General features: G+C 44.6%; 10 protein-coding genes across 10 annotated transcripts; 3 read left to right on the top strand and 7 right to left on the bottom strand.

The window, feature by feature from the left end:
• Positions 1-2,142: 2,142 nt before the first annotated feature.
• Positions 2,143-4,071, bottom strand: I203_102862 (uncharacterized protein; the record flags this gene model as incomplete). The annotated part of the gene is made up of 2 exons (XM_019147139.1): positions 2,143-3,967; positions 4,046-4,071. 2 exons carry the CDS (start codon positions 4,069-4,071, stop codon positions 2,143-2,145), a joined length of 1,851 nt encoding a protein of 616 aa, XP_019003689.1.
• A 446-nt stretch (positions 4,072-4,517) lies between these two features.
• Positions 4,518-5,759, bottom strand: I203_102861 (uncharacterized protein; the record flags this gene model as incomplete). Its single annotated transcript, XM_019147138.1, has 3 exons — positions 4,518-5,276; positions 5,333-5,378; positions 5,461-5,759. The coding sequence occupies 3 exons, from the start codon at positions 5,757-5,759 to the stop codon at positions 4,518-4,520; spliced, it is 1,104 nt and encodes a 367-aa protein (XP_019003688.1).
• A 556-nt stretch (positions 5,760-6,315) lies between these two features.
• I203_102860 (uncharacterized protein) lies at positions 6,316-8,363 on the top strand (the record flags this gene model as incomplete). Its single annotated transcript, XM_019147137.2, has 8 exons — positions 6,316-6,522; positions 6,601-6,756; positions 6,841-6,989; positions 7,108-7,170; positions 7,286-7,395; positions 7,538-7,764; positions 7,889-8,082; positions 8,219-8,363. The coding sequence occupies 8 exons, from the start codon at positions 6,316-6,318 to the stop codon at positions 8,361-8,363; spliced, it is 1,251 nt and encodes a 416-aa protein (XP_019003687.2).
• Positions 8,364-8,826: 463 nt separating this feature from the next.
• I203_102859 (uncharacterized protein) lies at positions 8,827-10,559 on the bottom strand (the record flags this gene model as incomplete). Its single annotated transcript, XM_019147136.1, has 2 exons — positions 8,827-10,100; positions 10,178-10,559. 2 exons carry the CDS (start codon positions 10,557-10,559, stop codon positions 8,827-8,829), a joined length of 1,656 nt encoding a protein of 551 aa, XP_019003686.1.
• A 576-nt stretch (positions 10,560-11,135) lies between these two features.
• I203_102858 (uncharacterized protein) lies at positions 11,136-12,827 on the bottom strand (the record flags this gene model as incomplete). The annotated part of the gene is made up of 2 exons (XM_019147135.1): positions 11,136-11,474; positions 11,685-12,827. The coding sequence occupies 2 exons, from the start codon at positions 12,825-12,827 to the stop codon at positions 11,136-11,138; spliced, it is 1,482 nt and encodes a 493-aa protein (XP_019003685.1).
• Positions 12,828-13,226: 399 nt separating this feature from the next.
• Positions 13,227-13,861, top strand: I203_102857 (uncharacterized protein; the record flags this gene model as incomplete). The annotated part of the gene is made up of 4 exons (XM_019147134.1): positions 13,227-13,349; positions 13,418-13,445; positions 13,523-13,646; positions 13,729-13,861. The coding sequence occupies 4 exons, from the start codon at positions 13,227-13,229 to the stop codon at positions 13,859-13,861; spliced, it is 408 nt and encodes a 135-aa protein (XP_019003684.1).
• A 147-nt stretch (positions 13,862-14,008) lies between these two features.
• I203_102856 (uncharacterized protein) lies at positions 14,009-15,505 on the bottom strand (the record flags this gene model as incomplete). The annotated part of the gene is made up of 3 exons (XM_019147133.1): positions 14,009-14,148; positions 14,219-14,490; positions 14,589-15,505. 3 exons carry the CDS (start codon positions 15,503-15,505, stop codon positions 14,009-14,011), a joined length of 1,329 nt encoding a protein of 442 aa, XP_019003683.1.
• Positions 15,506-15,840: 335 nt separating this feature from the next.
• Positions 15,841-16,390, bottom strand: I203_102855 (uncharacterized protein; the record flags this gene model as incomplete). Its single annotated transcript, XM_019147132.1, has 4 exons — positions 15,841-15,882; positions 16,006-16,145; positions 16,240-16,287; positions 16,351-16,390. The coding sequence occupies 4 exons, from the start codon at positions 16,388-16,390 to the stop codon at positions 15,841-15,843; spliced, it is 270 nt and encodes an 89-aa protein (XP_019003682.1).
• A 311-nt stretch (positions 16,391-16,701) lies between these two features.
• Positions 16,702-20,685, top strand: I203_102854 (uncharacterized protein; the record flags this gene model as incomplete). The annotated part of the gene is made up of 8 exons (XM_065517198.1): positions 16,702-16,974; positions 17,054-17,781; positions 17,860-17,977; positions 18,040-18,159; positions 18,232-19,194; positions 19,282-19,494; positions 19,571-20,119; positions 20,200-20,685. 8 exons carry the CDS (start codon positions 16,702-16,704, stop codon positions 20,683-20,685), a joined length of 3,450 nt encoding a protein of 1,149 aa, XP_065374016.1.
• A 197-nt stretch (positions 20,686-20,882) lies between these two features.
• I203_102853 (uncharacterized protein) lies at positions 20,883-22,990 on the bottom strand (the record flags this gene model as incomplete). The annotated part of the gene is made up of 7 exons (XM_019147130.1): positions 20,883-21,061; positions 21,147-21,322; positions 21,385-21,449; positions 21,515-21,697; positions 21,763-22,064; positions 22,139-22,552; positions 22,657-22,990. The coding sequence occupies 7 exons, from the start codon at positions 22,988-22,990 to the stop codon at positions 20,883-20,885; spliced, it is 1,653 nt and encodes a 550-aa protein (XP_019003680.1).
• Between the last annotated feature and the right edge of the window lie 278 nt (positions 22,991-23,268).

The following is a 23,268-nucleotide window of genomic DNA, read 5'->3' as shown; positions in this document are numbered from 1 at the left end:
CTCTTTGGTTTCACCAACTCCTTGAAATGCTCTTTTCGGTTTATTCACACGTTTATATGATTAATGCTTTATGCAAATGCTATGGACATGGCTATGAACATGCGGTCAAGTGGGCATAAGTCTCCTATCAGGGTCTTGCCACGTGAGAATTTGGGCTCAACCGTAGTCTGCAAATCTGCTATTCGCGGAACTGGTAATGTTAATGGAACTGTTGCTCAACGCTATCAGAAGCATCTTCATCAACATCTTATCTCTCCTCTTCTGTTCTTCAGCCTCCAATATCACTCAGACGAGGATACTTCCAGATAAAACGCGATTTAGTCCTGCGACCTGCGACCTGCGACCTGCCAATTAATACAGAAGGGGCGAAACACAACAAGCACTCTTAAGGGGAATACCGCCAGGCCTGAGCGTCGCTGACGAAGCCGCCATCCTGGCCAACCGCCACCTCACCAGATGCGCGGATGCTAAACGCAACAACCTGCCACCCACCGAACCGGATACTCTTCCGTTTTACCCTGTAATACTGTCTGTTGGAGGTATGATGGAGAAAGATGCTGTGAAGTTGTTTGAGAAATTGAAGACGAAGCTAAGTCCAGGTACTTACTCGTTCATGACGAAGCGGATTGCTATAGCTCTGGTGGAGGCGAGAGCCACCACGCATAAGGTGTAGGTGCCACAAGGCATTTACACCTCTCGGCGAGAAACTCCGCCTCGATATTTGGTTCCGTTAAGTCTGCCCAAGTCGCTTCGTATCGTTCGAGTCATTCTGTACCGTTTATATAGTAGACGTTGTTTGTCCTTGATAGTCGTCCTCTTCTCCTCATCTATGCATATAATTACGTGCGAAAATGGCCAAGTCTAAGAATCACACAGCCCACAACCAAAACAAAAAAGGTGAGTGCCAAAACCCACCATTTTCATGCGATTTCATCACATTGTCTCTCGATTTTTGGACTTTTTGGCTAATTTTCCATATGAAACGTATTTTATAGCCCACAAGAATGGTATCAAGAGGCAACAGACTGTAAAGTACAAGTCGCTCAAAGGTGTTGATCCTAAGGTTAGTATTTGATCTTGATTTGGAGGATTGGAAGGTTGGAGGACAATGGGTAGTGGAAATATGATACGACTTGGAGAAAAGGGTTCTCAACGAGACGGATGGACGATCAGGGACCCAAGAAATAGGATGATGAGGGCTTGGAGGAGATGGATTTGGATTGAATTGGAGGATTCCTGGAGGGATGATCATAGGACGGAAGACTATTCAGACAGGAGGCTTGGACAAGATGTCTCTGGTATGGTCACCTGGTCGATGACCCGACAGGATCGTGACCGAAAGGGAATGAGAGAAAGACTGAAGGTGGTCCTAGCTATGGTGTTTTACGAAAAGGGGGAAGGGGATCATGTGGCCGTCATTTGAGCGAAGAAGGTTGTGTCATGGTATATTCGAATAATGCTAACCTCTTCTCCTTGTTTCTCCCATAAACAGTTCAGGAGAAACGCCCGATTCGCCGCCCAAGGTTCCGCCAAAGCTATCCGAGAAGCCAAAGCCTCTGCATAAATTCCAAGAAGAATGATTTGTTAGAAGTGTCCGGTCTGATTGGGTCTTAGGGATCTATATGGAGATGGATGGGATGATGTATGAACATTCCGCATGATACCGCAAGTACACAATTGTGCCGATGTTGTCCGTTTGCAGAATTTTGCCGGGGTCGGAGAGCTGATGTTTTTATGAGAGATCGTAAGCAGACTGATCTGTTCTGACGAAATCATACTCAAAGGACTGTCGACAATTAAGCGTTCACTCTATTGTCAACTCAGCATTGCTTCGTGATAGTCAATCTCATGTCGATTTGATCTGATCAATGAACAAATCCGTCACAAGTCTATATCCAAAAACCAACTGAGAATTAACCTCGACTACATAAGTAGTCATTACTTCTCGACATCTGTCCAAACATCGAACGCTAACGGCTCCTGCTGATAACTGATCTCATACTGATACGACATCGTTTCTAACACGCATGTCTTGTCAGTAGTATATTCGCAAGTCCCTACTCCATTTGCCTGTAAGGAAGTCGCAACGTCGCAAAGAGAAAAGTGTACATGCTACATATAAGCATCCTATTGGATGATCGTTCACACTTTCGTAGTAGTGGTTGATTCAACCAAATTACCCAATTTCCCTTTCACTCTCACATACCCTCTCCAATACTTATTCCAATCCCCACCTTGACCCATTTCATCTTCTCCCTTTTTCTCTACCCCGCTCTCCAACACGTTGAGCGCCATGGCCCTTTCGAAACATTCTGAAGCTTGCTCCAACCTGTTGACCTTCTCTTCTGGACTTGACGGTGGAGATCTCTCCAAGAATACTCCACGGGTGTAACTCGCTTCTGCTCCTGTCAAGAGTGCATCGCGACGAAGCAATTTCGCTGGACCGACTAAGCTAGATGATTTGCCTATAGGTATGGTAGGTAGGGATGATATGACTAGTTCGGATATCTCTGAAGACTCAGTAACCAGTTCGAGCGGTTTCGGAGATGTCGATTTGGTGTTTTGAGCGTGGAGGATGGAAGCTTGATATAACTTTAGTAATGCCACTCTCTGTTGTAGCCATGTAGAATGAAGAGCCGAGTCGGGTGACGAGGAACTAGCTGGGGTTGAGGAAGGTGGTATGAGCGCCAGAGCGTGAGATTGAAGGGAGGAAGCTGTATTGAGTGAAGAGGTGGTAGCCAAGTGAGCGGAAGCTGACGCCAGGAGTGAGATGGATGCTCGAAGGATCGCAGGTGAAATACCAGGTGATTGTACATCTGTCGATATCGATATCGATGTCGACGTCGAAGTTGATTCTTCAGGTGTCTTTGGTTGCCCTCCAAATCCGAACCAACTTCGACCCTCCTTCTTAACCTCTTTCACTACTTCACTTATTTTTGTATTCCCTTTATCCATCTGTATACCAGCTTTTCCCAGACCCCACGACCACCATTCCAAGGCATTACCCGAATTACCCGTCCTAGCTGATAAATCACCAATCTTACCTGCCAACCTCATTATCCTAGGTTGGTTATGCAGATGTTGCTCGTCCTGCGCATGATTCATAGAATTCAATACCTGTTGATATAGGTCTTTGGCATGTAATAGTGAGTAGGGTGTATTGATCCTTTCTAATATACCTGCTTTTAACAATAACAGGTCCAATACTGCTGGATCACCTTGCGGAACTCCATGGGTATTTTCATGATCTTTAGGAGGAAGGTTCGGTATTGATGAAGAGCTGCTGAGATTTGGAGGAAATACCAATCCTCTTTTACGAGCTTCGTTTATAGCTAGATTTACGAATTCTTCTGCTAATTCATACCCTCTGTCTACGGTCTGTCTACCCTCTGTTGAAGATGATGTGTTGCCGATCATACCTTTTACAGCTACGTAATCTGGATGAAATGGACCCGAAGAAGTATTTCGACTGGATAATGTTGAAGATGCTGAACCTCCCGCACCCCATTCTTGACATATCCAAGCTCCCCTCAACGCATGTCTGGCTTTCTGACCTAATCTAGGATCTGTACCTCCTTTTAGACCGCCGGTCCATCCTACATTCTCACCTATCCATCCATATGGATCATCGAACCCGTCCCGAGACGGTGCGGCAAGAGCTACTTTCTCGACGTATAGGTGTAGTCCCTCGAACCCGGCCAGTGATACTCCGCCTAGTGTAAGAATACCGTAGAGGATATAGCGGATCACTCGAGAGATGTAAGAGAAAGCGTAAACTGTCGAGTCGGAGTATTCGGTATCAGATGGATAGCCTGGAGGGGCTGATGGTCCCCGTCGTATTATCTGGGAGTATAGCCGTATTTGAGATTGTGGTAGGGTAGAGGGTGTGGCAGAGGGTGTAAGCCAAGGGAGGAGGGATAGACGTATTGATGAGGCGACGGTAATGGACCGTCGAGATAGCAATGGTCTACGGTTGTGACCGATCAATTTTTGGGTTAGGAGGGTCAAGTATGTGAAGAGACTCAGTATGTGCTGTAGCACTCACTGCAGTAATTTCCTGTTCGTCCTCATATTGCTTAGATCTTGTGAATGATTTGTCTTTTCTTACCTAAATTAAGTGGATTGGACGTTTACATGAAAGCTCAAAATCCCAATTCACAAGATCGATGATGACGGTTACGCTTGGGTGATTTGTGGCACGTGGCAACGGTCATCCAAGTTAACCTAAGTTAACATCGCACAGGCAACTCATGCTGGCCAAGCGAGCCTTCAAGCACGGGACATGAGCGCTGCGCGCAAACTTCACCCCATGATATCTCTGAATGAAACCGTGAATAGCGAACAGAAAGCGAAAGTGCATTTGAGAGCAAATGATCTACTACGAAATTTTACACTCTGTGGTATCCTTGTCGGTCAACCTGAGTTTCGCTTTAGCTTCTCTCATTCCCGTTGACGCAAATCCTGTTCTGAAGGATAACATATACCAAGCACACATCGATCACTCAAAAAGAATGGTATTAAGGTTCATTATCCTGATCCAAACATTCGGAAGAGTTCAAAAGCTCCACGTCCAGGAATACACTGATACTTGCTGGAAGAACACCGTATTGCGTCAGAACAGTGCAGGGTACCTGAACATCATACCGATCGCTATGTTCTTCAAAGCATACGTATGATACACGAGCTTGTTGGAGGGGTGAATGTTCAGCTTTGATTCTCTGGTATAACAGATCAGCGTTGCGTTTGGTTTTCTTTGAAAATGGTTCACTCTGGTCTATGGAAGTGTCATCTAATAATCCTACTTGACGAAAATCCAAAGACTCGCCGCTCTTCGGAGTCATACCCGTACCTGTTATGGTTTTACCTGAAGAAGCGAACGTCAAGGTCAACTGACAACTCCATTGACCCATATACAGCTCTCTAGCAGTCATCACAGGAAGTCCTTTATGCCCTCGGATCTCCTTGAAAGTCTTACCCCGCCTTGTAGGGGTCGACCACACGCCGGGATCTGTTGTCGGGGTTAACGTAGCCCAATGAGACAGCGCTGGGCCATCGGCACAGAAATTAGCTGCCTTGGAAGCTCTAAAAGCTTCAAGCGTTGCCCCCATGACTTTGCGGCCGGTGTTGATGATGTTATCCATCCCTGGGGAGAGAAACTCTTTCTTCCTTTCCTTTTTAGGTTTGTTGGAAGTGGACTTAAAATCAGATGGTCTGCCACGACTTCTTCTCCATGAAGGAGGTGTCTGACTTGACGACGCAGAGAGATCACCTGATCTCTGCAAATAGGGGTGAACCCGATCGCGAAGCCGCTCGGGGTGGTGGAATTGCTCACCGGTACTTGCATTTGGATGAGCCAATTTGTCTTGCTCGTTTGAAATCTATGAATAAGACCATCCCATCGTGGAATTAGCGAAGCCAGCGTCACCTTGTGTTGAAGCAAAGTCCCCGTGATCTCCATACGAGCTGGCGTATCCGGCTTCGGAGCCAGGTACACCGATCAAGACTCGGGACCTGCCATGAGATGGATACATGCTAGGCCAATTTTGATGATACGCAGGATATTGTGGTTGTTCCCACGCAGGTGAGTCGTAATTATGGCCGGCGAATCTCACATCCGTTGATGGCTGCAAGTGAGATTGTTGTGTTACAGCTTCCATAATTGTTCCAAATGTATCAGTGTCCTCCCATCCTTGAGCGTACTCATTGGAGTCATCCACGTCTTGCCTAGAGAATCTTTGGTTATGGCTGGAATGGTCCATCCTGCTACAATATATATATATATCCGTACGTAGTGGAAGTGTGCAAGTAATTGATGAGCAGAGGTAAGTTGATAAGAGGTAAATCACCCTGAGGCTTGTTTGTAGTTAGCCATATTTCTCGGAGCTGCGTGAGAAGGCCTTACGCATCTGCTTCTCCTCACAAAGGACAGAATATTGTTTCGCATGAGGGGGTCGGTGCAGTGGTTTCATCGCCACGAGGTAACATTGAAATGACACCCTTCCTCAATCTGCTCAAATACCAGTCGTGCTTGTCTCTGCTCATGCATCAAGCATCACCCAAAGGGTCCCTCTCCTCTGGGCCTGCGCAAGACTGACAGCAGCATACATAGCATAGCGTTTTCATTAGGATCTCTCATTACGATAGGTGAGGGTGCCTAGCGGCCCGTGTGGGGTCTCCGAAAATTGTTCGCATTTAGGAGGTAGGTACAAAGGAACAACCACCATATAACTTAGTCAAGAGATATCACATTGGTAGTGATAACAACTACACGCATGATACAGCAACGATAACCCCCAAGCTGCATGGAACATCAAAATGAGTAGATCAAAAGTTGAAGGAGCTGAGGACCTCGTGGAAGCGCTGGCGAAAGAAGTAGACGGAACGAGGATCAACATACCTTCCGAAGTTGATGTTGAGGACGATAGTTTGGATGAAGGTGAGGCGGCGGTCGATGGAGAAGGAGGAGATGGAGATGAGAAGAACAAGAAGAAGAAAAAGAAGAAGAAGAAGTCTAAATCCAAGGTGAGCTACTTACTTTCTCTGCGTTGAGCCGCATATCTTTCCGAAGGTAACTGATCAATGTTGAGTGACGGTTTATAGAAGATCCCGGTGATTAAACCTAATCAAGGTAAAATACCAGAAGAGATACCTCCCCCACCACCTGAATCATCCGAAGAAACTTCAAGATGGAACAAAGAGCTAGTGAAAGGTACGAACACTTACAATATACCCAAATGGGGCCTGTTGGACGATAGAGTGCGTGGACCAGTCATCCCATAATGTACAGTACAGTGTAGGAGAGAAAGGTTTAGCTGATGAAGACGAATATGATTATGCTAGGCAAGACCGATATTGAACATTTTCCGTACTCCATCTTGTAAGAAGATGGAACTGATTACACCTAGATTGAGGTTGAGACAATGCGAGGTTGGGGATTTGACGGGAGTGAGGAGGATAAAGATGGAACCTATTGTTCAGAAAACACAACTGTGAGCTATCTTCTAATTTCTGTTTTCTATCTTCTATCTACTTTGTTCTCAGCTTCCCAAGTCCTTGGAGGGTGTGTATAGAATCAGCCAACTGATTACGTTGGAACGGTCGTTCTAGGTATGGGTCACCTTCGATTAGTGATATCAAAGATTCATTCCTGAATAGGTACATACGATCCAGGTGAGTGAGCTACACTGTATCGATGGCGGATGTAGAGTACACCGAACTTGAGCAAGCTGACGTAGTCATTATGTAGTATACCGAGAGCGTCAAATGTACCTAACTCGAAAGGAAGAGATGAATACATCTTCGCCATAACAGCTTTGAACCCCTCGGAGCTCAAAGTGCAGGATCCGGGGCAGGTGAGGATAAGTAATAGGATATCTAATGCGGATGGTTACCTAGGTGAGTATAACAAATCACTCGACATACATCGCTATCTATCCCCAGAATCCAGAGAGAGTGAACCACCCTGCTACATGTCGCACCTTCGGATTACAATGCCGCTTGAAGTATATGCTAATGACTGATATACCATTGTTCCAAGGCAACATCGCCCTATCTTTCACCTATCTCTCATCCCCGCCTTCCTTCTTACCTACAAAGGGCAAGATTTACACCCAACCCACCTTTGGACAAACGCATGATGCGAAAGTAGAGGGTAAACTGTTTTACGAGATACATCCCCAGCTTTGGGGTCAAGGTATAATGTCAGAAGCGTTCGAGGAAGTATTGAGATTTGGGATGGAAGAAGTAGGATGTGATAGTATCGCAGTGAGTCCTTACAGTCTCTTTCCACAATAGCACCGTCTTTCCGAATAACAGAATCGCCTCATACGGACCACTTCTGATGCGTATTATCGCATGAGCTTGAGCTGATAGAAATGGACATGTCCAGTGCGATCCTACGACAGGAAACGAAGCTTCCATTCATCTCTGTACGAAGAACGGTCTGACCTTTTCTCACACCACGAACAATATGTATAACAAACCGCAGTTGTTCCATCGAATAGCGAAAGAGGAATGGTGGAAGAGGAATAGACCAGATAAAGGGATCGAAGATAGATGGGGTGGGAAAGAAGTATGTAGATGGTGAGTTGTTTTCTGCCTTTTACCCACAATTCACATAAAATCGGAAGAACGGAATGTTACCTTCTACCAAACTGGATCGTCGTTGTCGTTCTTCTGTAATGGTACTGATTGGTATAATTCTGATAATATTGTACAGGTGTATGAATTTCCGTCTGGCTCCGCCAATCATACAGTGCAAGTATTGCAAATGGGCTAAATACTGTTCGAGGGAGTGCCAGAAGGCTGATTGGGTGAGGAACGGTGGACACCAGTCGGAATGTGATTTAGAAGAGGCATCTTAACACGGAAGAAAGAATTCAAACAATGTATGTAGCACGTTGCAGAGAAGAGAAATCGTGGGTGAGCGAGAATAGCACAGTGGATGAGTGTAAGTGGACAAAACGGGGCTACAGGGGTTCAAGGATGTGGAGGATGTTGTTGTGAATTAGAATTAATAGATATATTCTGATATCGAATTGCATTGAAGGACAATGACCTATTTTTTGCACAGCTTGGATGATGGAACATTCCCAAACAAGTCACTTTAGAATCACACTTCGAATTCACTTCATTTTGACACTTAATCGCTCATAACATTTCGTTTCATTCTATTTATATCACCCTTCCATTGCAGTCCAGACCGCGACATCGATTAATCGTGGACACTCGAAGTCTTGTTTCATTCTAATTTCGCAATGATATCTCTCTATTCATCCCAGACCCACCAAGTCAGCAAAGCCCAAAACTCCAAATCATCCATAGGATTCAATCACTTACAAGTAAAGGTGCGACCTGCTTTCTTGTACTTTTCGTATTGCCCTGCTTCCAAACCACGACCTTATCATTCCATTTCTCCCATACACTGATATCAGAAGTCTTATCATCTTTATTCCATTTTTTCAAATCTAATATATCTCCACTAGACTCCAAACCAACTTTCAATTCTTCCAATACCCTCTCTGCATCTTCTTCCCCACTCAGTGTACTTCCCATGCGGACGATCAAAGCAAGTTCCCTTCGATGTTTACCCTGAGAGTTTGAGAAAGTAGTCAAAATTCCTTCTACATCTAAATCTTTCTCCGACATATATAGTTCTACCTCTTTTAAGTAACTTTCAAATCCACTAGGTTCCTTGTCCAGCCATACTTTGAGACCTAAGGGAACAGTGGATAATCCGACTTTCAAAGTGGGATAGGAGCTTGAAGAAGTAGGTAAGAGGTATTCCTTGTAATCCCTCAATAAGAGTTGAGGAGTCGAGAGTGAAGAAACATCAGATTTGGTAGTTTGTAAATTCTCTGTTAGACTCGTCAAATCTTGAGGGATATTCGAACCGTCTTGTGAAAATTCCACCACATCACCATTTTGTCCATTTGATTGTGGGTGCGCAGGGTTATCGTTAGAGTATAAAGTAGATAAGGGATATAAGAATTTAGCAGAAGCGTAGTCGAAAGGAGTAGCTTTACGATTCGGTTTAAGTCCACTTGTATCTATTAATATTGCCTCTAACAACAATGTAGCTAATTCACTTGGGATAGGTGATCCTCTTATACCTGCTGGTCCAGATATACTAGCTTTCCAACGATCTTGGAAATGCTTCGTCACTAACGATGCACAACTTCCAGTTGGGACGGTGATTTCCCTTACTTCCGCATTGGGATGTGAGTGTTCATCATCGTGATGATCAATTATCGATTCGACCGGATCTTCTCCTTCCGCTGCGTGGCCGTTGGTAATTGGACCGGGTGACTGGGTCGTAGTATTGGTATTGGATGAAGAAGGTATAAAAAGCGGTAAGAGCTTGTTGTGATCCACCAAGCCGAATTTCACACCTTTGGAGGAAAGTTCATTTGTAGGGATGGATAACTGTTCAGAATGGAGTAATGAGTCTAGAGGGACGGAAGAGAGTTTGAGAGCGAGGAGGTTTTCGGGTCGGAGGGTCATGAGGTTTGAAGGTGTGAGGATCAAGGGAATGGATTGTTTGGCGTCGAGTGAGGATGATAAGTAAGAGTATGATATAGATGATGCGATTGAATCGAGGTCTATGCGTTTCATACAACCCTGTCAGTTAGTTGACATCCATATATCCCATTTTGTATTGGCAGAAAGTTGTGCTTACCACCCGCTTCATTCCCCATGACTACCGTCCATCCCTTGGCATTACCTTTCTTCAGATCCTCTAAGAAACTCTCTTTCTGACTTCTCAGAAATCCCGCTAATCTCCCTTCCTCAATGGTATTACCATTTACAGCATCAGCTTCAGCTTGAGCCATGATCCCTTTCAATCCAGTGCTATACGGTCTATTAAGAAAACTTGATGAGGGTGGTTGACAAGATAGTTTTCTATGAGCCGTGAGAGATATTCGTTCGATTGAGAATGGTAAACAAATCCTCATAGATTCGTTGAGGTATGCCAATAAACCGAAAATGACACAGAGAGGGGGAATAAATGAGAGCGATATTAACAGACAGAACAATCTTGAGTTCCTCGGTATTCGCATGCGTGTGGCCTGATTGTGATCCGGAGTGCGGGGCAGGGTACGATGGCGGTGCGATGATGCGTATGCTCGAGCCTGTATAGTATAGGTTTCAAATCCACTTTGGGAATTGATGATTAAGAAACGTTTGATGTACTGTACTCATACTCCAAATTTGTTGACAATTCAATAATCATCGGATTAGTGGTGATAATTACGTCACACTTGATCCAACAAGCTGATAAGCCCAAGGTGAAGCTAAATATGCCGTTTTCACCGAAAGACCGTCCGTGTGATACAAATGCAAAAACAGCATCGATATAGCTTTGGATCCCTACATATGTGTTTATATACTATGCAATGCATTGAGCTTCTTGTGGCTGAGTCCATGTCACAATGAAGTCGAGACCGAAAAGGGCCTATACGAATCTATCAAATGTAGTCCTCACGCACTATATATCCTATCCTTTCCTTTGTCCTTGTGATGTGATAATGCAATGTACATGAGAACAATGATCTTCAATTCTATTTGGACCTGTCTTCCTATCTTCCTCCGCTTTCTCAGATCCTATCCAAACTGAGTAATCGTATTCGTGTTATCTATTTGACCCTCTCCACTACCTTCTTCGTTAAGCCAATCAAAGCTTCCCTCGCTCCAGACTCAGGTAACAATTCGATCAATTCCCTAGCTGATCCTGCGAACGTCCTAGCCAGCTCTACGGTCCTTTGCAGTCCATCCGATTTATTCACTATCTCCCTTGCTATCTCCACATCTCCAGGTTCACTGAATTTACGCAGTATTAACGGACCGATCTCTGGGTATTTCTCCCATGCAAAGAGGGCTGGAGCGGTTGCTAGACCTAGACGAAGATCTGCTCCGAGGGAAGGTTTACCGAGCGATGGATCCGGTGGGAGGAAGTCAAGGGCGTCGTCGATGAGCTATGAGATAGAAAAGGTTGATAAGTCATGGGTCGTATAGCAAAAAGATAGATTATGTGAGGAAAGAGATGGTATATCGATGGACGTGATACGACATGGTAAAGGACAGCGGTAATGTTCAAATATGTCAAGATGGAAGGATGAATAGACCATTCAAGCCATATCTTGAATTGAGGTATTGCTGATTAATGAGGGGAAAATCTGACTCACCTGAAAGGCAATACCCAAATTCCTTCCATAACCATAAGCCACATCCTTTACCCATTCACCATCTTTACTCAACCCGATCCCATCTGAATCACCGCATCCTCCCAGGATGACCGCTGCTCTAGCAGACTTGGCCATCAGACTCGCCGTCTTGAGGTATGTCTTCCTCATATAATCCTCAAATCCTTTCGGTGTAGGTTTCTGTTCAGGTTCCGAAGTAGCTTTCAATTGCATTACTTCCCCTTCTACCAAATTCGCTATTACCGTAGCTAATAATTCTACCACCTCCCTACTACCCAATCTGGCTAAGGCTATTGACGCTCTACCAAGTAAGAAATCACCAGATAATATCGACAACTTATTACCGAATGTTGATGGCGCGGATGGCTCACCACGGCGTAATGGTGAATTATCTATGACGTCGTCGTGAAGTAATGAAGCAACGTGAATCATCTCTGTTATACTTGCCAATCTCCGCTGAGTAGGTAATATCATAGGTTGATCATTTTGCTGTAAGGCCATATCGAATTCCGATATATTCAGTGGAGGCTGTGGTATAGATGAAATGGTAGAAGATCCAATGTTCGGTATCTGAAATGGACTAGCAAACACCTGACTATTTGAACTTGATTCTTGTCCGTTAACTTCAGGATTCCAATCGTTCAGTACACCTCCCTGGGAAGTAAGTGAATCATCTATACTTCTCCGACTCTGACTTTCCAACTTCATTTTCTCCCATCCCTTCCCTCCCAATCCGTTGGTCGCCTGCGATATGAGCAATACTAGCAATGGACGTAGATGTTTGCCCTCAGCTTGAAAGTAATATTTGGCAACTGTATCCAAAGCTGAATTTGAGGATCCCAACATTCGAAATAATGATGACTTCAGGTTACCAATTTCAGCGTTGATCATTGATAACGGATCGTCCAGGGATGTAGCCGTCGAAGAGGAAGATGCTGAAGATGAAGGAGGGGGAGTGAGGACGGAGTGCGCTGATTCGGTAGCTGCTGCCCATGCTGATTGAGTCTTGGGTGAGGTGGATGGTGAGAGATGTATATGGGATGTTGTGAGTGATCGACGTGGTTTAGGTAAAGGAAAGGAGGAACGAGAGGATCGGGGCAGCGAACGAGTGCTACGCGATAGCATTGTGAAAGAATCCGGGGGACAGTCGGATAGTAGAGGAGGAGGTACAGGGTCAGGAGGAGCGATAAGGAGATATGTAGTCTGCGCAGGTGTGATATCTGATCTGATCTAGATGGATGCCTCGAAAAAGTTGAAAAAAGTCAAAAACCGGGTGACGAACGGCCATCCACACATCATCCACACACAAACCGCTGACTTCCGATAGGACATATAGGAAAGGGATGTATTACTATCACTCAAAAAGCCCAGGAAAGAGATGATGTGGCAATTCCCACCTACAGCTTCATCACTGGCATCTCCTCCACCTCGCTGTCCACCTGAACCCATGTTGATGGACAATTCGAAAGCGTTTCTATACTATCTTTCAGAGCCAATCGAGGAGTATATAATCGATCGAGCAAAATGGTGACCAAAGATCAATCGGACTCATCTTCGGGAGAAGGCTCTCCAGTGAGAAACCCCGAAGCTCAAAATGGGAATGAGCAGCCGGGGTTCTTCGGTATGCTCATCAAGTCGGTATTCGAGGTGAGTCATTCGTGCGCTTTCTTTTCAGCGAATGTCTGTGAGTTGACTATGAGGTATCGCCCACTTAGCCTGGTGCGAATGCAGCCGTAGTGATGGGTACGTCTCAGCTTGCGAAATCGCATGCATTATTATGCAGGATATCCTTAAGCTGACCATCTGTCATGGTGATATAGCCATGAACCTATGTTTCTTCTTCCTCTTACTCACTTTATTCGGTCTGGCGGTATTGACTCAATGGAACAAACATGTATTGTTATTATTGGGTGTGACCGCATTACTATGGGGCTCAATGATGTGGTGCGTCATCTATCGAACCAATTTAAGTCTATATGACTAGGATAAGGATAAACAGCTGATCCTCAATGTCATTGACTTGCAGGTTCGTGTTGGAATTGACGAAAGTGCAAAGTCGTCCCGATAACATGCCTCCGGCTACACTCGATTTGGATCTTTCTGGCTCGCCTGCACCTGGACAGAACGAGGTGGAGCAGGAAAAGAAGAAAGATCGATAACACTGTACTATATAAAGTTTGAGATTCTGGATGTAATGCATATTCATGGCTAAAATTTACAATATGTTCATCATGTTCACTTCTTGTGGATTTAAATTAAAAATCTTTTCCTTCTTTTCGTCGTGTACCATAAGTACGGAAATTCCGTTATTGACCCACTATATCTGTCCAATTTCCCCATGTACCAGGTTGATCTCCCGCCAATCTCAGTTCCACATTCTCACAAGCTGGACCACCAAAGAATCCCGTATTCCTCCATTGCTTGAGTTGCTGTACAGGGAACGGTCCTGAAGAAATAGACGAAGGAGTCAGACATGGAAGATCACAAGGATATATCCATTAACAATAGACACTCACCAAACACTTCCCTCTCCACTGGTCTCTGAGCTTCCGGCAAATTCCTCACATAAGCGATAGAGAACCTATACTGGAATTGCCTTGTATCTACCGGTGTAGCAGGCATAGCACTTGGACGAGACGAAGATCCGTTCGTCGATGAAGCTTCAGCCGGTAACATACGCTGCATACTCTCTCTTGACATTGAGTATACTTCGAGATGACCTATCGTAGTGAGCTGAGAAACGATATTGGAGAGGTTCGTGAACGGGTTGGAAGTGTGTGTTGGGTCGCTGCGAAGGGTACAAACATCAGACATTATACATGGCCCAATGGAACGACATGGATAAATCTCAAGGGTTGTTAGACGCAAGGTGGATAGACAACTCACCTCTGTTCTTGTTCGATGGCCATCAACTTCTTCCTCTCTTTTTGCTTCTCTGCCCAGCTCATTTTCTTCTTTTTCGTTGGATCCTCTTTATTATACTCTTTGCCCAATCTTTGTAGAGCTTCCAAGACAGTTTCCCCTCTTTCCAACAATCCTACCGCTTCTCTTAACAACTCTCTTTCCTTTGTTTTGTTCTCTTTTGAATTTTCTTTCTCTTCTCTCTCCTTTTCCAACCTCTCTCTTTCCCTATGAGCTCTTCTGGCTTTTTTAATTTCCTCTTTATTCAAATTGGTCAACCATGAATCATGTTTATCATTTTCATCCTTTTCATTCTCCATATAAGCTTCTCCATCAGCTGTAAATCTACCTTCGGTCATCTCGCTCTTCATGTTAAATGGAGTAATCTCAGATCCCATATCACCATCTAATCCAGTTTTAGCATTTTTGCGTATTTCTTCATCTTCAGAATCACTATCCCCTTCACCATCATCACCGATTCTACGAGGATGTTGATCAAATTCTTGTCCTTCAATTTCATTCAAATCCATATATTCCTTCTCCTTCCCTTTGCCTTTATCGGCAGGTTTGGCTTTCTCGTCAACATCATCAGCAAACATATCTACATCGTCATCTTCATCATCTTTTTCTGCACCTGGTCTACGAGAAGGTACCACCCCTTCTTCGTCATTGGACGAATCTGATCCGTAACCTTCTGCGTCCTTTAGAGAGCGTTTAGCACGCTGTTTGTCCCGTGCTGCTCCTTGGGGTAAATCTTCTTCTAATAGGTCGTCATCGTCATTGGCCGATACTGAGCCAGAACCAACGGGTGAAGGTCCAGCAGCGGAGGAAGAGGGTCGGTCGTCGAAGCGCGTTCGTTTGGGGATGGCGGAAGAGGAACCGGCGGATCGCTTGACTGGCATTTTACGAGCGTTACTTGAGGTGGAGCTGTAGTGGGAGCAGATGAGAGTCTGTCCAAGGGATCTGTCGTACTCGTTACAGGGTATAATATAGTCGATGTAGCAGAAGAGGTGTAGTGACGTATCATGTAACTCAAAGTAAGAGGGGAGTGCACTGTAAATGCTAACATGAACTCTCAGACTCTGAACTTGAAGATGTCACTTTCTCAAAGGTGGCAACAGCATACCCACGTGGCCTCACTCTCAGACAATAAGTTATCACACCGGGACAAAGGTGCAACAGAAGGCTAAAGAGATACAAGATATACATGCTGACGTTGAATAGGTGATTAGGACATCTACAGTTGCACTCCACGGGGATATCGTCGATGCACTGCCATCTATGATTACACAGATAGGATGTTAGCAGGACGATCAATCTCTCAAATGAAAATCGAGATGAGGTTTTTGCTGGCTCATTGTGCAAGTCCATACCACTTCGACGTCAAGGATTGATCACTCACTTGTAATCCACAGAACACCACGAATCCACCATATATGATAGCAGCGACATAACACATCTTAGCTACGTGATCGGGGTTCTCGGGATCTTTAGTCGAGCCTGTCAATCCTTCAACATGTTTGCCGAAGAATGATCCTAGGGCTATGTGAAATGAACATCCAATCAGCTAGTATCCAGTATATAACATTGCAATATCATCCTACTCCTGCCTGCAATTGCAGAGACAAGGACGTACTGAGTAATATCACGATACCCAATATGGAAAAGATGGTACAGCAACTGGCTACAACAATCAATCAAGTAAGTCAGCTCAGCTTGATGACATAAAGTCCGACCATGAACTCACCTAGTCCTGCTCCTACTACTGGCTTGATATTCACTGGCATTTTGTCTGTTTATCTTGTGTAGATGTAGTTGAAGGGAACGACAGACCGTCTTACCATCGTCTTGATTCAACATGTCGTACCCACTGAATTCAGCATCAAATGCATGGTTGTCTCGGTGCCCCGCATTCTTTCATTAATTTTCCATCATTTCATTTGTTTTTATCCCATCTCGCAAAAGTTGATTGACTTGCTTCGAAGATTTCAGTTGTCCACCTGAATCTGGTACTACGGTACATGCGAATGTCTATGAATCTGGTTCAGATATTCAACCTATCTTCCTCCCTCCAACACAAGCCAGATACTCACTCAAGATGGCCAAAAAAGGAAGAGGTAGCAAATCTACCAAACTACTCAACAAAACCGCCAATACCGCTACAGCCACAGGTGCAAATGCCACTGCTGGACCATCAACCCAGTCGTCCAGACATGCCAAGATCAGTGATGAGTTGAAGCAGGCAGTAAAGGATTTAGGTGGAGATGAAGATGATTTGGATCTGATAGATGGGATAGATGAGAGCGATAATGAAGAACAGGATAGATCTGCTACGAAAATGCCCAAAGGCGAGAAGAAGCCTACAGATGAGGTGAGTCGATCATATTATACGAGGGATATGCGAAAGAGATGGTGGGTTCGATACTGATTATTGATGATATGATGTACAGAAATCATTGAAGATGGAATTAGGAGATTTCATGAAAGGCTTAGACTTTGCAGCCGTTGGTGCAGTACAGGTGGACAGTGAGGACGAGGAAGAGGAAGAGGAAGAGGAAGAAGCTGAAGAGGAAAGCGACGAGGAAAGTGAAGACGAGGAGGAAGACGAAGATGAGGAGGAAGCGGAAGACGAAAGCGAAGAGGAAGAACCAGAAGAGAGTGAGCAAGAAGAAGCAGATGTACCTCCAACTACTGCCAAAGCAACGAATCAAAAAACTGTTGAATCTTCGAAGGCCAATATCGATCAAGACTCTTCAAGCGGTATCAATGTCCCCGCCTCATCATCTTGGACTTCCCTCACCCCTCAACTACCTCCCCTCGACGCACCACTCAGACCACTCCAGGGACATGCCTTGAACGAACTTCGTCAAAAAGCATTGAACCTCCTGGACAATCTACCTCCTTTGAACAGAGCTTCTTCTTCTTCCGACGCGGCGTTTATATCCCAGATCTTACAATCCGGTACACACCAGGATAAATTATCTGCGTTGGTATTGCTCGTCAGAGAATCACCTGTACATGCGTTGAACGAACTCAATAGGCTGAGATACATGGCCGGATGGAAAGAGGATGGAATTGGAGGAGGGTCAGGATCGAATAAGGATCAGAGAGTCGCCGTCATGAAGGCTTTGGCGGATTGGTGGGTTAATGGAGGCGGCAAACAGCAAGGAAAATTGAGGTAAGCTAGCATGCAACCTATACAACACTGGTATGATACGGTGAAAAAGCTGATGAGAATGGGTGACGTGACTTGTAGATACTTTGCCGATCAACCTTTACTTGCTCATCCCCAACTTACGGATCGACATCTCCTGATGTATGCTTTTGAGGACTACCTTAAAAGATGGTTCTTCAATCTGTTACAGGTGCTGGAGGTTAGCTGATTCTTTTAAATCTGCCTCAATGATGATCATACAGCTAACAACCCGTCTTTCAGGTGCTATCGCACGATACCCTGCCCTTCGTCCGGACTCAAGCTTTACATATCATCTTCCAACTCCTTTCGGGTAATGCTGAACAGGAGCAGAATCTGCTAAGACTAGGCGTAAACAAGCTTGTGAGTTTTTCATATAGTTAGCTGGAAAGGAAGTCGTTGCACCTCAAGCTGATCTTGTGGCTTTCTCATCAGGGTGACACCGATCGACCCGTTGCCTCCAAAGCATCTCATCACATCCTACAGCTTCTGCAAGCTCACCCAGCTATGAAAGCAGTAGTAGCTCGTGAAGTATCTGCCTTAGTCCTCAAGCCTATCGGTAGTACAGCCGCAGCTGCATCCTCATCCGGTTCGCACATCAAATTCGACGATGATGTCAAAGGTAAAAAACCAGAAGAGAAGAAATCCGATACTGTTAATCATGCAAGATATTACGGTTTGATCACTCTCAACCAAATCACCTTGACGAGAAAAGATCAAGAAGTTGCTGGTAAACTTGTTGACCTCTATTTCGAAGTTTTCCGAGAAATTCTCGGGGACGGCAGCAAGAAAGACGAAGAACACCCTATTGGTGGAGAAGAGGAAGAAGGGGAGATAGGGGAAGACCAAATTGAGAAAGTAGCCGGTAAGATCGATAAATGGCGTGGAAGAAGGAAAGGAACGAGACCTAAGCCTGGCCAAAAGAAGAAAACTGCAATGGAACAAGAAGAAGAATTGATCGAGAATTCTGAATCGAAACTGGTTTCTGCCGTTTTAACAGGTATAAATCGTGCTTTACCTTTTGCCAAATTGGACGAGACAATGTTCAAATCTTATATGGATACTTTATTCGTCATTACTCATAAAGGTACTTTCAACACTTCGATCCAAGCCTTGAATTTGATTTATCAAGTATCCAAAACACAATCATCTTCGACATCGGACGAAAATGAGATTAAAGGAATATCCGATCGATTCTACAGAACGTTATACGACTCGTTGTTTGATGAGAGACTTGTCAATAGCTCGAAACAGGCAATGTATTTGAATTTATTATTCAAGTCCATGAAATTGGATGATAGGATAAATAGGGTTATGGCGTTTGTGAAAAGGTTGTTACAGATGTTGGGGATGCATCAACCGCCTTTTATTTGTGGGGCTTTGTACCTGTTAGGAGAGGTGAGTGAGATATTCATCTACTCTTCTGGCTAACGCAAGGATAAGATTGATTAGAAGTGAGGCTGATTTTCGTCTTTGGTCTAATAGCTTTTCTCCACTACTCCTGGCCTCAAGAAAATGTTGATCGAACCTGAAGACGATGACATTGAGCATTTCGTTGATGCCGATCAAAAAAACAACAAACCCAAAGAAGTCGACGACGCGCTGAAGAAGAAGAAGATAATGGATGAAAAAGCTTATGATGGTAAGAAGAGAGAACCATTATATGCGAATGCAGATTCAAGCTGTCTATGGGATTTGGTGAGTAATACCAATATTTAGACTGCTGCATGTCTCAAAAACATCACTTACTGGTGACTCATTTCGTCTTCGATAGATTCCATTCTTGAACCATTTCCATCCCTCGGTCTCACTCCAAGCCAACCAACTCCTCTTATCTCAACCTCTGACTGGATCTTCCGATATATCGTTGAACTCGCTCGTGTCATTCCTTGATCGATTCGTCTACCGAAACCCTAAGAAGACACTTCAACCGAAAGGAGCAAGTATCATGCAGCCTGCTGCTGTATCTGATAAATCAGGTATGATCGTACAGAACAAAGGTGCCAAATCCTCCGGAGGTGAAGCTGGATTGATGGTCAATTCGGAATCTTTCTGGAGGAAAAAGGTTGATGATGTTCCGGTTGAAATGATGTTCTTCCACAAGTATTTCTCAGAGAAGTTGAAGAGAAATGAATCGCTCAAGAAGAAGAAATCGACTGGTGAAGATGAGGATGAAGAGGATAGTGATGAGATGCCAGAGTTACCTTCGGATATTGCAGATGAGGATGATGATGAGGAGGAGGATGACTCAGATATCGATGTGGAAGAACAGGAAGAGGAAGAAGAAGAGGGAAGTGACCCAGAAGAAGATGAGATTTGGAAGGTGAGCTTAAGTAAACTTGTTGAGATTCAATTCGGATTATGGAGATTGGATGCGAGCTGATTCTTTCGTTTGTTACTTAGGCCATGAAAGCTTCTATGCCTGGTGCGGATGATGATATGGGATTATCCGATGATGAAGATGAAGATGAGAGTGACGATATGACAGAGTATTCGTCTGAAGAAGGTGAGGATGAGGATGTCGAGGTGGACGAAGATGAAGAAGAAGAATCAGAAGACGAAGAGGAAGAAGAAGAAGAAGAAGAACCAGTCAAAAGCAAGACTAAGAAAGGAAAGAAACATTCCCCATCCATATCTAGCGATTCCTCATTCCCTAATTTCGATGATGAAGAAGAAGATTTGTTATCTGATTCAGAGATGGAAATGCCTGATATCAGATTAGACACCGCTGTCTCTTCCGATGAAGAACAAGAGAAGGTGGAAACTGGGAAAAGGAAGAGGAACGATGATAGAAAGGCACAAAGGAAGAAGAGAAAGGAATTACCAATGTTTGGAAGTTATGAGGATTATCAGGCTTTGATCGAAGCTGGCGGTGAAGAGGAGGATTAGGCTGAGGATTCTCAGTATAAGTAGGATTCTTGATGTCGATCAAAAGTATGTTTATAGCCGTCATGGTTCTGGTATCGTTTAGTATGTGTATGCATTTACAGGATGATTTGAAAATGTTACAAATGGATAATCGTACAAGAAATATTTGAATGTGAATGCGAATGAATAATCGGTTTAGTTCACGACGATCGACTAAATTATCCACCTAATCCTTCTTCCTCCTTACCACCCTGTTTCATTCCAACACTAGCAGGAGGTTTATACTGACCGAAACCTCTAGCTTCGTACAGCAGATCGGTCCTAATGACATATTTGATACCTCCTTTCCCTACTGCTGAACCTTCATGTAATAATGAACCGGTCGTGTCTCCATGGGCTAGCACGATAAACCAATTATCAAGTTAGCATTTCAATCTTGCCCATATTGCTTGGACATATAAACGATCCGAGCATGAACTCACGGAAACATAATACTGCTCCCTGTATAGGCCTGACACTATGAGCCTCCATTACTCCTATCTTATCCGACGGTAAGAAGAAGGTCGTACATCCCGTATCTTGCGGTATATCACCTTCTCCATTTAGGTAGACCAGCAGAGTATATCGTGACCATAATGGATCATCGGGTGGGGACGAGCTGTGAGAGCATGCACATCAATACAGAGCGGATGTCCGAAGTCAATAAGTGGTTTGACTCACTCATGCAAGTATTCGCCTGTCTCGGGATGTAAGCCAGCAGCAGGCCATGCACCATCTATGTGAGGCTAATGCCCAAAAATCAAAAACGATGATCAGTAAGCTACATGCTCGATACTTGCGATTAACTCACCCTATACAGCTGATTCTCCGTATACTGATACACCCTAAACCTCGCGTTGATACCTCTGACTTTGCCTCCGCCATTGCCATCAACACTGATCGGAGCTATTGCGGGAACGAAGGGTAGTATAGAGGAATAAAAGTGGTCAAGGAATGAGGAATCAGATAGCCAGACAAAGTTCTTTGCTAGGATCTGGTATGAGCAAAAATCATTAACATATCTCGCGACAAATAAGGTAGGATTTAATCTTAACTCACCGAATTCTTGTTGACAGCGGAACCGCTCTTCGCCTCATCCTTCTCCCACCCTATCGCCTCAGCAGCTCTGACTATCTGTAAACATTCTTCCGGTGTAAATACATCAAGTACTACGAAAGCACCAGGAACGTCAGAAACATGCACCTTTGTAGGTTGCTTTCTTTCGCTTGGAGGTGCCAGAGCGATCGCTCCCGGGCTGGAACCATAGACAGTCGAGTCGTACAGATTGGGAGGTTTACGATCGTCAGCTTTTACGTGGTGGACTGGTCGGAAGTTGGGATAAGGGGTTGGAGGGGGTGTATCTGAAAACGCAGCAAGGGAAGTTAACTTATCCATCCGTAAGATTGATTCTGCATCCATGAATTGCTGGACGTACCAAACAGCCTCCCCTCTTTGATCAAACCCCAAATCTTTATCTCCTCATTAGCCTCTCTAGCTTTGAATATCTGTTTCCTCTGTATAATCCCACCCATATCCATCCCATCTACCATATGATCACTCCCTTTCTGCCTCATCGATCCTTCCGTTCCTAACACTTTCTGATCGGTCGGTACATGAGTAGGATGAGACATGTTGGCAATCCTCAATATCATATCTAAACATTTCAATGCCTCCGGATCACCTGGACTACCATCTTCGTTACTCGTCGCATCGCATTCTCTCACCCATCTCTGCAGTGCACCTAGCTTCGGTGAGAGTCTACGGGTGTACATCTCGAATAGGTGTATGAGGGCGTCGGTGAAGCGGTAGTCTGACAGTGCTGTCGATATCTTGGAGGTGAGTGAGGTGCCTATATAAAACGGGAAGAATTGTCAGCCTGGTTCCTCGTCTTGCTTGGAGAGTCTCCGCGGGGGGGGGGGAACATTAGTCTAGCGATAATCAAGATACATGTACCATCCAGAGGGAAGGTTGTGCTTGCTAGTTCTTCCTTCTCATCACCGACCTTGAGCTTGACTCTGAATACAGCCAGCCCTGACTCATCTAACCCACTTCCCTCTGCCATGATCCTATAGAGCTCATGTACCTTCCTCTTCAGCCCTTTCATCTCCTTCCCAGCCAGTTCCTCTGGGAAGTCGCATAACGTCTTCAATGCGTTTATCGTACATTCCAAGTCCTCTGAATCGATCAATGACGCAGAGGCCGAAGGTGACTCGCTAGGTGGAGTGAGGAGCTTGGAGGATTGAGATTGGACTGGAGCTGTGCGCTTTCTCTTGTTGTTTTTGCCCATCCTGATAGGAGTGATTCTTCAACCAGTGGTTTCAAGGAGCAGTGACGGATCTTTGATCAATTCTTAGATATTTAGTTACTGCTCTCTCGACTAAATGAAGTTGGATGGTCACAGATCCAAAAAAAAAATGAAATCGTGGAAAAATACGGTTATCGAATTTGTGTTCAACCGGACATCTCCGCATGTGCGTCAGCTCGTCGATCGTTTCAAGGGGGGTGACGTGGCATAATGTATGGGAAGTATCAGTTCACTCAGTTCCCTTTGTTGTGTAGGAGTGT

The sequence above is a fragment of the Kwoniella mangroviensis genome, assembly GCF_000507465.2.
Source record: "Kwoniella mangroviensis CBS 8507 chromosome 1 map unlocalized Ctg01, whole genome shotgun sequence".
Lineage (NCBI taxonomy): Eukaryota > Fungi > Basidiomycota > Tremellomycetes > Tremellales > Cryptococcaceae > Kwoniella > Kwoniella mangrovensis.
This window is presented reverse-complemented; position numbering and strand designations above follow the sequence as displayed.